This window comes from Nothoprocta perdicaria, unplaced genomic scaffold, assembly GCF_003342845.1.
Source record: "Nothoprocta perdicaria isolate Ctin4 unplaced genomic scaffold, notPer1 scaffold_43, whole genome shotgun sequence".
Taxonomy (NCBI): Eukaryota; Metazoa; Chordata; class Aves; order Tinamiformes; family Tinamidae; genus Nothoprocta; species Nothoprocta perdicaria.
This window is the reverse complement of record NW_020455677.1, coordinates 2,313,437-2,327,759: the sequence shown is the minus strand read 5'-3', so window position 1 is coordinate 2,327,759 and position 14,323 is coordinate 2,313,437. Positions and strand designations below refer to the sequence as shown.

At 44.3% G+C, this 14,323-nt stretch overlaps 1 protein-coding gene across 1 annotated transcript in view; it reads left to right on the top strand.

The window, feature by feature from the left end:
• Window positions 1–6,988, top strand: part of LRPPRC (leucine rich pentatricopeptide repeat containing) — a 77,541-nt gene extending 70,553 nt beyond the window's left edge. Inside the window, exons 35-38 of the mRNA XM_026046232.1 lie at window positions 1,856–1,927; window positions 3,213–3,297; window positions 5,436–5,578; window positions 6,907–6,988. Coding sequence (XP_025902017.1) covers window positions 1,856–1,927; window positions 3,213–3,297; window positions 5,436–5,578; window positions 6,907–6,963 — 357 coding nt within the window. The 3' untranslated portion in view covers window positions 6,964–6,988. The remainder of the gene's footprint in view (window positions 1–1,855; window positions 1,928–3,212; window positions 3,298–5,435; window positions 5,579–6,906) is intronic.
• The last annotated feature ends 7,335 nt before the right edge of the window (window positions 6,989–14,323 follow it).

The window sequence follows — 14,323 nt, the reverse complement described above, 5'->3', positions numbered from 1 at the left end:
GTTGTGGCAGCACCAAGGCTGTGGGCACCCCCACGAGCCACCCCCAGTGGTCAGGGCAAATGGGCTCCACCGCTGGGCGCTTCCCAACAGGAATCATTGGAACAGCAGCGGGATCCTGCCACTTGCTGTGTTGGTGCATGCCCAGTGTCAGGTTGAGGCCGGCTGCCAGCGGCCGGGAGCCAAGAGCGCTGTAGTCACCACCGGCTACCGAGTATTCCCAGCCGTTAAAGGAAACCTCTGCTCTGGCAGTCAGGTGGCTTAGGATATCCGAGACTTTTGTGTCTTGAAGAACTGCAGATCAGGATGGAGAATGTTAATGCTGTGGAGTGTCCTCTGTTCTTTGTATACTGACTCCCTGGACTGTTCCCTTGCTTATGGTTTTGCCTCACAGGTCATCTTTACTTTAAACAGAAATCATGATTTTTAATGCAAAAAACATTCTACAAAAGCAAAGCCTCTTCCTATACCASTGATGGTGGGAAACATCAAAATGAGAGAAATTTTCAAGTTATCTTACTTTTCCTCCTGTTTGATTTCTCTTTGATTAGGTAACAAAAATGAAGGTGGTAGATTWTTTTTTTTCTTTTTGACTTTTGCAAGGAGTTCTTTGCATTTTTACATACAATCCACATGTTTTGTTCTTTTAAGAAAAAAAATAATTTGTCAATACGTTTTAATACCTTTTGTTAGTACAGAATCCAAATGTTGGAAAGATACTTAAGTTCATGGCTCCATAGTGTAGTTGAATTAATACTGTATGCATATATCTTGGGGGAAGATTCTAAAAATATTTCGTGGTCATTGGCAATAGAGAATTAATAGACTTGAAATTAGGTAATGTATGAGGAAATAAAAGTTTAGTTCTGTAGGCAGAGAAAAGGCTTGTTTTAAACATTCTTTACCTCTTTTGTGGACCAAGTGTTGCACTAGCAGGTAACACGAAGTAGCCATCGCTGCAGAGTAGCAATGAAGCAACAAAACTCTTGTCTGTGGGTGTGTAAAGTACCAATTACCTGTACGTAACTTCATGGTACATACACGTATTTCTGTGTATGTGCAGAGTTCTGCTCTGCCGGGGCCTCTGGGCACTCGTGCAGTGTCCTGCAGCTTATGAAAAAAAGCCCTGTGCATTGACAGAAAGCCCGACATCCCTGAGAAGCATAACCTAAAATACTGTCTTGTATATTTTATGTTGCTCTAGCTTCTAAAATAAGACAGATTTTTGATTTATCTGGTCTGTCGGAAACTTTTTTTTAAGTTCAACTTTTCTTTTTTTCTCTCTCAAACCCTGTCTATTGCAGTGAAAGCCTTTTATAAAATAGAGAGATTGAAATCAGTCCTTTGTATGCATAAGTGTAGGTAATTATACTTTAAAGAGAACTTGCTTTGTACATTTTAATTTTTATAAAGAAACGAGCAGTTATCTCCCTGACACCTTATTAAATGTATAATTAACCTTATGATCCCTAGCTCACTTGTGAATGCTTGGCAGTATAATTGGAGAGGAACAGTGTTTCTCTTTTTCATTCTTTTGCAGTCCTAAACCTCGTTTTTCTAGTATGTTGAAGTATTAGTTTAATTCTTTCCCCTTTTGTTTTAAACAAACTTCATATCTACCATTCCAAAAACAATATTTATCAAAAGTGGGCAAGAAATGAACTTGTTTTCCATGTTTCGTTTTTGTATGTGTTCATTTTTTTAATGGTCAGTTWTTTCTTTTATAGAGTAATAACGTGGTTATAAGTAACGTATATTACTGTATTTTTTAAATCTCTGCAATAGCACATTTTCCCCTTAGTCATTTTACTTATGTATGTGCTCTTGACTGTTTCATTAATAATTTCTTTTTCTGCAGAGGTGTGGTTCATTATTTGAGAAGAAAGCTTTAGGGAGTTTTATGGCTAAATCATCAACTAAACCAGGACAGGTATAGTATCTTTGCATATCCATTACTGAATATATAACAATATCCTATTTAATCGTTTTTTTTTCTTTTTTTTCTTTTTTTTCTTTTTTTTTTTTTTTATCTCAACCTTCAAAATGTTTTTATATTCACAATTTGACAGTAGTGTTAGTTTTCTCTGTGGAGGGGGAAAAAAAAGGTTAATTTGCAGAGCTCGTTACATGTTAAAAAGTTTATTTTATAGAGCATAGTGAAGAGGTGAATGTAATTACTATTTCTCTGTCGTTTCTTCATTTTTCATGTGGTACGTTAGATCCCACAAATGTCACACTTCYTTATTTACAGCGCTAGCCAGTTCAGTTCATGGGGATTTAACTTGAATATTTTGTTTGTTTGTTTCGGCAGCAGTCTATGAATATAAATGCAAGTYAGGCATTTTGTAACAAAAAAATGCCTTGATGCTTGCGTTACAGGACATATTTTGTATTGCTTGCTATGGTGATTTGGGCATGAATCTAATTTGAGGATATATTCAGATTTCTGTCTTCCTGCTCTTTGCCCATAATTCAAAATATTCCCATTTCTGGCCTGATCACACCTAACAAGTGAGGAAAACTATTTTTTTTTCTCATGGAGGAGCAGGCCTGGAGACAATTTATACAAAAACAGAGTGAATATTTTCTAAATGATTAAAATATTCATCRATACATATTGATAAATTTGCTGTTAACAAATATTTATAGTAAATTCTACTGCAAAAATAATAATGACTAGTACTTGATAAAGATGCTACCAATTTCTGTGAGTCTTTTTGATTTGTTTTTTAATTCAAGCCCTGAGACTTTTAGCCTAGGGTTTGGGGAGGGAAAGGGATGGGTGCTCCTATTTTAAGCACAGTTATTAGTTATCTGGCTAGTTTTAAGCATTGATCATCAGCCACCATTAGTCAGTGAAGCTGTTATTGCTCTGTCTTATTAAATTGTTGAAAGCCTTGCGTATTGTAATCACTAGACAAATCACTTCYTTCAAAAAATGGAGATAGTAATTTCTAGATTCCTTTTCATGGGGATTTTAGCCCCCTGCCTCCACATCATTTCCCTCCCTATCCTCGTTAATCATTTATTTTATTTCGTTTTGTGCCCAGTTTCTTTTCTGTTTCCTATCTGCATGGGACTTCTACAGTCGGTTGAACAATTCACCACTTTAAAATTTCTTTGAAAGAGTCTGAAATAATTCTAATTTTGGCACTTCTTGTTGGTTCCATAAGATCTGAAGTTAATACTGCATCTGTCCATGCATTTCATCTCAGGCAAAGAAGATAGAGACTCTTCTGGAGCTGGTTCCTGACCATCTCGACCTGGCAGCTGCATACCGCTACCTCATAAGATGTCACGGTAACTTACTGCTTTTGCACTGAATTTTTTTTTTTTTTTTTTAATAAGAACCAAATCTTAATGCTTTTGAAATGGAAACCCTCAGAGCGATGGTCTAATCTCTGTTGTGCGAGTTGTAGCTTGTTTTCCAGTTTGAGTTGCAAAGAGGTGGAGTTTGTGTTGACTGGATGGTCTTTGGTTGGTTTAAGTTTGGGCCTCTGGGCCACGCTCAGCCTCAGGCTGGAAAACTCAAGCCTGAATCAAACCTGCAGAAAAGATGTGCTAGACTAAAGGGTGGTGCTAYGGCAGAGGCTAATGGGAAAGAATCCATCCCAACCTATGGAGAGAGTCATTTTGCCAATCTTCACAAATGAAAGTCCTTACAAATGGATCCAGGGTATGTTTTTGGTTTTGAAACGTACAATATCTGTCTCCATTCCTTTTACGTGGCCCCAGATCATCATTAGTTCTATCAGTAGTGTGCAAAGACATTATGTTTATTAGTGTAGATTTTTTTATACCTGGGTTTATTTGGCTAAAATTAATATTCTAGCTGCCTTCATTCGGATTAGCTAAGCAGTTGATCTGAAGGACTAATCACCTCTTTTTATGTGGAAGTGAGACGAGAACAGCTCTAAGGAGGGAAGTGCCGGGTTGAAATACGCTATTTACAGCACCCACCTTTGAGAAGGCGGGACGAGCATCCCGTCTGGCAGTGCGCCCCGGTACTGCCTGCCCCAGCGCCCGCAGCCTCGTGTGCTCCCACACGGATCTCTGACACGGGGCTTATTTACAGGGAGGAAATSACATCCCCTTCGCACGTGCCTTACGAGCAGGGAGATAAAATGACCGAAGTCTTCRTGCTCTAATATACTGCAGGGGAGATTAATGGGAATATTTTAGTACAATACTTCTGAAGCAAGCCCAGTGGCTTTGACCTTCTTCAGCTCATCCAAGCAGACTGCTAAAGGAAAACAAATTTTCATGTATTTAAATTAACTTGAAGGTATCTTAGAGTGTTGTATCTGACTTTAAAAACTCGCTTGCATAGTTATGTTCAGAAGAGCCATTGCTAGCAAAATGCWTTAGCTCTGTGGTTTCATTCACAGAGGAAGTTTTATACCATGTCATTTTTAATGACAGTAATATTAATGACATTATTAATAAATGCATTATTGTCACCRGGGCACACGCGGGTGCCATGCGCCGCTCCCAGCGCCTCTTCGGCACCGGAGGCAGAGACAGGCCGAGCCCACCAAGTGTGTCAGTGTGAGACACATTTCACCCCTGAATCAGGTGCAGGGCGCCAGTCAATTGCTTGACCTGCTTTACCAGGGCTCGCTTGCATTGGGCAGGATGCTGTTTTGGCATTTTCCATGACATCTTTCTGGTTTAGGAAGGGAGGTGTTGTCCTACTACCTGGGATCTGGTGACAAAGCGTAGCTCCTGGAAAGAGGAGCTGTCGTGCCCACATCTCCTTCGTGCAGGCTGCTAAATACCATTTATTAGCGCCTTTTTGTTGTTTTCCATACAATAAATACTTCTAGTTTAACAAAATGGGAAGTTAATCATTTCTTGTAGAGTTTCATTAGAGTTTCATTAAACTGTCACTTCATGCGGGTTCTGCAGCCTCCCACATTGCAACAGTAGCTCACCCACTTTCCAGGTGTGAGTGGGAAGCCCTTTCTCGTGCGAAAGGGACCCAAGCAATCTCTATTTCTGCATAATTTAAGCCTTTTTTTTTCCTTTTTTAACCTCTCAAGCACCACTTCATTCCGCTTGGGAAGATAACTTTCTAAATAGGAACAAATTCAACCAGTGGTATGGCAGGTTATTTCAATACATCCTACATTTGTGTTTATTTGATGCTTTGCTGTGGAAAGAGCCTTATGGCTCTGCATGTCGGATGTCACGAGGCTTCCCGCCGTGCGGCTCCTGCTCYGGTGGGACGGGCGCATCCTGAAGGAATCACCCCGCCAGCTTCCAAGGCAAAGGGAAAGCTGTGGCGGCTCTTCTGGGCTCTATTCTTCACGTGTGAATTGGCCATAGCCCTTTTAGAATATGTCTTAGGAAATAATGGGAATGGGTGAAAACAGGTGACAAGGGCAACTTCAACCGCTTCTGCGTTGTCATTTTTCTCTTTGTTTTTTTCCCCTCAGAATTGGATGGAGATGTTGCTTCTGTAAAGGCTGTGTATGAGAAAACGAAAGAAAAGAATATAGAGCTTCACGAGCTCTCTCTGAAAACTATAGCAACTTTCCTGAAAAATGCAGGCGAATCTGTCCCTTTCACTGAGCCCCCCGTGAGTATTTCTTGATTAAGAAATGGATCTGCAGAGTTGTGTGTGTTTCATATTCATATAATCAGTTCCATAAGTGGGGTAARTCTCTGCAGAGACTCCTCAAAGGAGGTAATGTTTGAAGTAGGTACGTAGTGTGGTGGGAGCTATGGAAATCTTTCATTGGCTTTGCTTTAGGAAGGCTTACTGTTTTTAAAGTACCTGATCTTAATCAGGCGCTCATCTACAGGTGAGTGTTTATTAAATGTCCTTTGGATGTTTATCTCACTGGTTAAACCTCAGAAGGTTGAATGGGTCTTAGTTGCCAGTAGCTGGCTGCTTTATACGCAGTAAAAGCTGCTGTTGGTGTGATGGAGCTCGCAGGAATGTTTCCTCCCACTGCAGCTTCACCTCTGGCTGCTGTGCCCACAGCCGCCTGCAGCCGTGTGCACAGCTCCTATTTGAAGGTGACAAGTGGCCTGACACCACATCTGTCAAGCCTGCAACTCTGCTTGGACATCACTCCTTTGGCTGCCAGACCACTAGTGCCAGTTTAGCTAAGTGCTGGGCTTTAGAGAGTTGCATTTTCTCTCGCTGGGCAAATTTTTCTATTGCCATTTGCCAGCCCCTTTTTGCATTTTGCAATAAGTTTTGCTAAGGAGTTGAGTAGAGGTGTTTTCTCCATAGGGCGTCATGTTCAATGTGAGTGTCAAATGGAGATGTTTCCCTTTTCTCAGCCACAAATACATTTGTGGTTAAAAACTGACACATGTGAATTCTTTTTAAATTTATGAAAAAAAAGGGAGATGTTGCCTCAAAATGTTTGTGTCTGCCTCTTACCAGCTGCACATTTTTTTCTGAAATTGTGACATAATTTCTAATACAAATTTCATTTTAACTGTGTAAAATTAAATCCTAGAACATCTGTTTCTTACTTGCAGTTAGTGAAAACAGAGGGTTTTTTTCCAAAGTYACTGCAGTGATTTATCATCTGGTGTACCTGTTCAGTTATTTCTTTCATACAACTTGATGTTTAWAAGCATCTTATACTTTTTTTCCTACAGAATTGCAGATTGCAGTTATGTATTTTCATTTTTAAAWGAAACTGATTATATTATTGCATTTTGTAATAGATGCTTCTTCATTATGCATTTTTGGCAAGGTTTTCTCTTTGCCTTTTATTCTCTCCCTCTGGTATTTCTCTTAATTATACAGACTTCAATACAGATGTAGTTTTCCATGGCAGAGAATAATAGATTTTGCTTTTGTCAGGATATATGACGTTGCTAAGAATTAATAACTTTTCAGTTCAAACAATGTTAAACTTATTTATTCCACTTTTCTATTTATAGGAGTCTTTCAGATTCTATGTGGAAAAATTGAGGAAAAGCCAAGCTGAAGCATCATGAACAAATGCTCTTTTATTATTTAGTTTATGAAATTGTTTAAATATTACATTCAATAAAAATTTTAAAAAGCATGTTCCTCTGTGTAATTTTAATATAAATGTTGTGTTTAATCAGCACTGTCCATAGCTGCAACTAGTAGAAAGATTAATTGATAGAAATGGTTTTCTTCTGTTAAAATTGCTAGTGAAATACTAAGATGCAGCTTCCTAAGCTCTTCTTTTTTGATGTTTCACCTGCTGTGACCTGAATTGCACTCTGATTTCAGTTGCTTCATTAAATACATGTATATATGAACCAAGAAGGTGGCTGGAGGGGTTTGTAACTGTAATTTAGCCAACTGTCCTGTCTTGCTTTGTTCTTTCCGTGATCACTGTACTTTGGGGTGGAAAGAGCAACTTTATCAAGATTCATCTGTACTTACTGAGAAAAATAAAGACATCTTTCGGTTAGAATTCTCCTACATGTACTTTTGTGTGAAATATCTTGTTGGGGACTGGATATTAAAGGAGATTTTTAAAAAATCACCTTGTACCTTTTACACCAGCTTATATGTTGTAGGTTTGTGCTGTCTCTAATCCATTCTCCCAGCTGTTGCTCTTTTTATGGCTGTAGGAATTGCATGTCCAGTACAACATGCCTTTAAACAGAGGGGGTGTTGAAGGGACAACACTTGTTTATGCACTAGAAGACTGAGGAGCRCACTTGAGTTGTGTAAATGTGAGAGCTGGCATAAGCTCCAAAGCCATAAAGATTTCAGCCTGTGTCTGTGGGGCCTGGAAATATCCCCGTGGGTTACTAAGATGAAAGGGAGGGTACAAAGCAAGCATGTCCCTTACCCTGTGCCTGATACGGAAGCCCACAGATCTGTGTATCCATATGCACAGGGGAGTAAAGCACCAGTGCAATAATTCGGGCATGTTGGCATGTTGTAATTTGGTGCCCYACAGCAAGGCTCCCATGAAAGCTTCTCTGGGAGCATTTAACTTTGTGGAAGTTTTTTGTGGATGTTGTTTTGCAATTTTAATTTATTTGCTTTTGTTCCCCATATAAGCAAGCCTGTATAAAGAAGAAGTTGAGGATCTTTTTTTTTTCCAATAAATTCTTCATTTAAATTAGCATATATACTTATAAATACAAATGTACAAATAAATCTTGTGCTCAAAAAATGAGGCAAAAGGGAATGATAACGGGCAAAAGGGAATGATTTGTTTTCCAAGCAGACTGGAGGAATCCCAGTTATGAGCTGTCACTACATTGGTGCTGTGGCTTCATGATAACTTTAAACATTAGAATGCAACTTTTTTTTTCTATCCCATTTTTGTTTTGCTGTGTTTAGCCTTTTCTATTGGATTTGTTGGGGAGAATCTCTGGTTTTGGATTTCATCTGGTACTAGTAGGTCGTTCAAGGACACCCCTGTAATCCAGAATGGGGTGGGAAGAGATGAAAAGTCCTGAAATACGGATGTAAATGTCTTTACATGCGAACAAGAACACGTACCCTAGATGGTATCATGTAGCTCGTGGTTCTCGCTGTCTTGCACCTATTGTTCCTGTACAGCCAAGTTCAAGGCATTAACTGTAGAAATTTCATTCAGAGCCTAATGGCGGCCGTGCCCTATCTGAAAGCGAGACGGCGCGGGAGCCAGTTAATTTCATGTAAAGACGGAGATGTTTCCCCTTGCGAAGCCGCAGCGACATTGAACGTGTCTCAGTGTAATAGCAGCATAATTGGGCRCCGTGTCAGCGCGTTCGCAGCCTTTCCCTGGTGCCGCAGCTCCCGCTATGGGAGGTCACCGCGTGCGGCTCCATTTCAGCGCCAGGGCCGGGCGCCTAAGTGGAGCCGCACGCGAGTGCTGGCAAGGCCAAGGGGCCGCCCGGCCTGCTCCGTAAGCWGGATTCACCCTCGGAAGAAGGGAGCCACACACAGACGCCATATGGAAGGCGATGGCTGCGCTCCGTGGATCCCAACGTGCGGATCCGTGTGCCGGAGGGGCCCCGTGGCCGCCAGGCTGGCTGCCATGGCAGCCTGGGTGCCCTCTGCCGCTGCTGAGGCACGAGGCCTGATCCCGATTTGGCGCCAAGGGCAAGGCAGGGATTACCCGGGAGAGGACAAGATGGCGGCCGTGCCGGAGTGTTGCTGAGTTTCCACTCGGGGAGATGTTTCCTTGTGCCATTAAGGAGTGATTACACAGGGGAACAGAGTCTCTCCTGTCTTTACAATGTGGGACAGTGAGGGATTCGTGCCAGTCTGGGACACCGTCACGTCCGGCTGAGCCCGTGTTCCGCTGGGAAGGTTTTGCAGAGTCGGCATTTGTGCCACCTCGCCTAGGAGGACACGCTTGAAGAGGCGAGTTCCTCGTGTGCTCTCTGCTCCTGTGGGACTCGGCCCCTGCAAGCATRTTGTGCAAACACAATTTTGAAGGCTAACCTTTCTTCACCAGATATGTAGGCAGTTCCGTTATTTATTTAATTCCTTTTTTTTTTTTTTTTTTAATATCCAAAGTAAGAAACCTGCAAGATGACAAAATGCAGAATGGCAGCCTGGTGAACTTGTCACAGCGATTTATTAGTCCAGATACAAAACTTACTGTGTCATACTGACCAGAGCACTTATCCCTTTAAAGCTGAATTATTTGCCACCAGCTAGTGGATAACTGGGATTTAGCAAGATCCAGAGCAGGTGTGTTATCCCAGAGGTGTCTGCAGATAGGAGTGCGCTTTTCCAGAGGCTCCTTGGGAAGCCAGTGGTGCTGATATGGGATGACCTTCCTGTGGGAAGCAAAGGGTGTGAGGGGAGCGGAGATGACACCGCGCCGCCCTGCAGATGCTCCTCTTCTCCCACCTCCCCATGGGCAGCGGAGGAGGTTGGTTTGGTTTTTGAAGCTCCACGTAGGAAAAGTTTCACTGTTCACTACAAATACAGTCGTTTTTGCGGCATGGTAATTATATGCTGTAGTTTTATCATTATCTACTAAAACAGTTCATTTAGCTCATTGTCTCCCAAGGCCCTTTTCTATAGCAAGAAACGTAGCTTGGTAGCTTAGTGGCTGTCTTTAGACTTTCTTAATATGCCTCTGCTGTTTTAAAATGAATAGCTGAAGCAGCCGTATCTTTGGCGGTGGCAGCTCCGAAGGTTTTTCTGTGGGTGACTGCCTGAGTCAGCACGATCCCAACTGCAGCTCCTGGTGACAACCGTGGTGGTGGCAGCCTTGTAGGAGCCCATATTGACAGAGGGAACGTGTCCACCAGAATGTCACCCGCTCTTCTCAAAGGTGGGATACATCCAGGCTCTCCAGGAACGTGGTAGGGGAGGAGGTGACGAGTAGTGAGGATGTAGAGAGGCGTTTTGCTGATCAGTGACGGTTGAGAGAAATCTGTGGGCATCAGTGTGTATAAATACCTCAAGGGAGGCAGTGAGGAGGTGGGGGCGGCCTCTTCTCAGTGGTGGACAGCAATAGGACTAGAGGAAACGGCCACAAGCTGAGGCACCAAAAGTTCCACRGGAACTTAAGGAAACATTTCTTGACAGTGAGGGTGACAGAGCCCTGGAGCAGGCTGCCCAAAGAGGTTGTGGAGTCTCCTTCTTCGGAGATCTTTAAAACCYGCTTGGACGCAGCCCTGTGCCACGTGCTGTAGGTGACCCTGCATGAGCAGGGGGGTTGGACTAGATGACCTCTGAGGTCCCTTCCAACCTTAAGCATTCCATGATTCTATGATCTACAAGGAAAGTCCAACTTCCAGTGCAGTAAAGGTGGAAAATGGCATGAAAAGCCCTTTAGCAAGTGTTTCTCTGAAATTTATTAAATTTTTCTCATGATTTCTGTGTAAAGTCAACTGTAAAATTACCATTTCAGAATGGCTGCATCCTCAGCTGGCTTGCCAGTATTCTAAGAAATCAATAATCAGAGGAAACTCAATATTATTTAAGGCAGTGGCTTCAACTAAGACAGTAACTGAATCCAAGGGCATCGTTCTGAGTCCTCAGATGAGTGTGCAGATCATCAGCTGCATGAACAAAGTTTGGAGTTTTCCATTCGGTATGGAAATAAGAGCCAATATGGAAGTCAGAGATTTGAGTTCTCTGCTGTTTCCTGTAATTACCCAGAGGAGATAATAGAAACTGTCTTATGCAGCACCTACTATAGACGGGGGTTCCACTTTGTTCTACTTTTAGATAGAACTGTTAGCACGAAGTTTCTCCGCGATGCTCTTCAGCCTCTGTATTACGGTGAGTTAATGCTGCACAGTGCGTTGCRTGACTTCTTGTAGCACAGTGATAAAGGGAGGGCAGCGGTAGCGTTGCCCTGGTCTAGCAGCTCCCAACCCCATGTAGTGCTGTTGTTCTGGTGGTTATTTCACTCAAGGAGCTATAAACGGGAATGARCTCCAGGTTTGGGAAACAACAAGCTGCCAGGCTGGCCACACCACGATGGCGATGACTCCTGAAAAGCAGCAACAAACGTAAGGGTTGGTTTTGCCGGTAGGCTGCGTCTGCCTTTCTTTACACGGCCCTGGAAAGCAGGGGGAAAGTGGAAAGGGAGTTCTGCTGGGGAGGGTTGTGGGGAGCTGGGATGAGGGGAGGACACTTGGATGGAGCTGGGGCTGTGGGAACAGCCTGGGCTGAAGGAAGAGCGYGAGGGCGGCTGGGGCGCCCGGGAAGGGGCAGCCAGGGAGCTGCCGGCCTCGTCRGGCAAAGGGAGGCGCTGGCAAGGGGTTTGCTGGGCGCCGGGTGGTTGTTTATGGTTTTGCTGGGCGCCGGCTGGCATTTTGCTGGTCACTGGATGTTACTTTACAGTTTTGCTGGGCGCCAGGTGGTTGTTCCCGRGAGGCGGCCCCGAAGCCTGGTCGGCTGCTGTGGTGGAGCTCGAGGGGGGCCAAYGTGCCCCAAGGATGTCCGGAGGAGCTGCGAGGGTTGGTACTGGGGCGCTCGGCTGTGTGGAGGGAAAGCATCTGGAGGCACCAGGGTGGTGTTTCGGGACTGGAAACGGCAGAGCTTAAATCTCACAGATCTGAAGGGCTGTGAGGAGACGAGGGCGCCATGGGCTCGTGGCTCCCGGCTTCTCCTCCATCACTCCTCCATAAGGAGCGCCGGCAGCCGGGGGCTGCCCAGGGCAGYGCGGCCAACGAGCCCCACTCGGGGAGGGAAGTCTGTCCCAGTCGCAGCCCTGGGCCCCTCGCGCCCCTCCAGCCAAGGGGCTGCAGGAGCCGGGCCCCGCTGGGGGCAGTAGGAGCTGCCGGGCGGGCGCCGGCGCCGGCGGCGCCATTTTGTGCGCGCCCTGAGGCGCAGCTCAACCTCAGGCGGTGGCCGAGGCAAGCGCAGCAGGGGAGCGAGGCCGTCGCCAAGGACCGGCCTGCTCCGAAATACAGCCCATAAACCAAGCAGAACCCCACGGTCGTCCTTGCTGCCCCCAGGGGTCTTCCCTTGGTTCAGGTAGCAGTTCAAGCAGGTCACGCCCAGAGCTTGTTACTCGCATGCTGCATCTTAATCTCCTTCAGTAATTACCAGCTTTTACCAGGTGACTTTGGTCCACTCTGTAAATAAAACTACACTCCAAAAATTTGAAGTATGATTAAAAAAAAAAAGTACGCTTACTGGAAAATCCATTTTGAGCCCTGCATCTGTAGGCTTTGCTTAARCAAGGCTTTTACCTTTCCTCTTTCATTTTGTTGACTTTGCCTGATTTTGACCATTAGTGTTCGGAGTGGGAGTGCTGGTAGTATCTCGTGTCGCACCTGATTAACTGTTCAGCATCCGTGGAGGAAAAGAGCCCTGATCTAGTGCGATAGCCGAATATATATATATATATATGTAAATGTTAAATTCATTTTTAAAAACCTTCCAGTTCTCATCTTGTCTTTATATTTTTAATGACAGCCTTATTTCTCATCATCTGTGGCATATATAAAGTATTGTTTGCAAATTGTTTTTGTGCCTCGGAATACAATTTCTGCATTTGAGTGTCTTTCTCACTGTCATCAATAACATTATAAATTTGTCTAAATTCAGCAAGTAAAAACAAGGTTGAAAACTATGTTTTATACCACTAGCCGCAGGGGGCATAAAATTACGGTAATTTGTGGCTTTGCTATTGTCAGTCATGCACACGAGCTTTTTTTCAGTGGGAATTTGTCAGGCATGTGGCGCTGAGCGTGCTGCAAATGTGTTTTCATAATATGGAAGCATTGAGAGATTCCCTGTGAAATCTCGAAAGCTGAATGTCCAAATGGCTTGTGTTTAAAATGGGGCAAATCCCCAGTGCGTGTGGTCARGTCATTGGGCGGCGCTGAGCTCTGTTGCAAGCAGAAAACGCTTTCCAGGTAACTAACACTGGGCCAAACAGGTTCTTAATGTGGTTATGAGGAGGAGACGGGCTCGCTGGCCGGGCAGGAAGGCACCCAGAGCACCGGCATGAGGAGAGGCACTGGTGTGGTTTCACCCTCTCTTGCCCTCAGGGCAACCGGCCCTGAAATACCGGGCAGCTCGGAGGGAATTGCCGGCTTCCATCTGTGGTACTGGGCTTTGCAAGCCGGGAAGTTCGCTTGTTAGCAAAAGTTCMTTTTATTCAACAGGCCAAAATGCCGTGAGCAAATCTGCCTTCCTTAGCTGCGGCCACCACACGTTTCACCTCCGACGGACCCGCTTGCGAAGGGGGTCTGCGCTGCCCCGTGCCCTGCCCTGCTCACGATGCCGGCTCGGGTGTCCTGTGGCTGCAGGTGTGCAGCCTTTGCACTGTGTTTCACTGGGCGCTGTTCTGATAGTCCGTTTTCTGGCTTCCTGCTTCTCTCCAAGGTGTTCTAAAGGGCCTGGCTATTTTAAATAGTCCTTGTGAAAGCTCTGGGCGTTTATTAAAAAGCGAGAGGTTGGGTAACCCTCAGTTCTGTCAGGGCACTCTGCTGTGGTGATTTGTGAAGGAAACTTACTGTGATCTTGTGTCAGGCACAAGCTGCTGTTGGAGGCTAACRTGGTGTTTCAGGTGCTATGCTTTTTCTCTTAACTTTCTAGATGAAACTAAGTCTTTTTTATTAAAAAAAAAAATAAAACAGAAAAGCAGCAACATTATTGTAAACTTTCTCTCTCAACCCACTGAAAGCAAATCAAGAGAGTGTCCTGAGGMCTGATGATGCTACCCAATGTGCTGTGCATCATTGCCAGGCACTGGGATACGTTGCAGATAGTCCTGTATGTTCAGCTCCCAACTATCTGTGCACATTTAGAGGTCTCCGATTGCTCTGCATCTGTTTACGAATTCAGTACCCAACTGGCACACGAGTGTCTTGTGGGCTCATTTGCCTCTCTACCGAATGCAACGTATCGCTGAGCCACGCGGCAGCGCGTGTTTACTCGCAGTGTGAGTTCTGG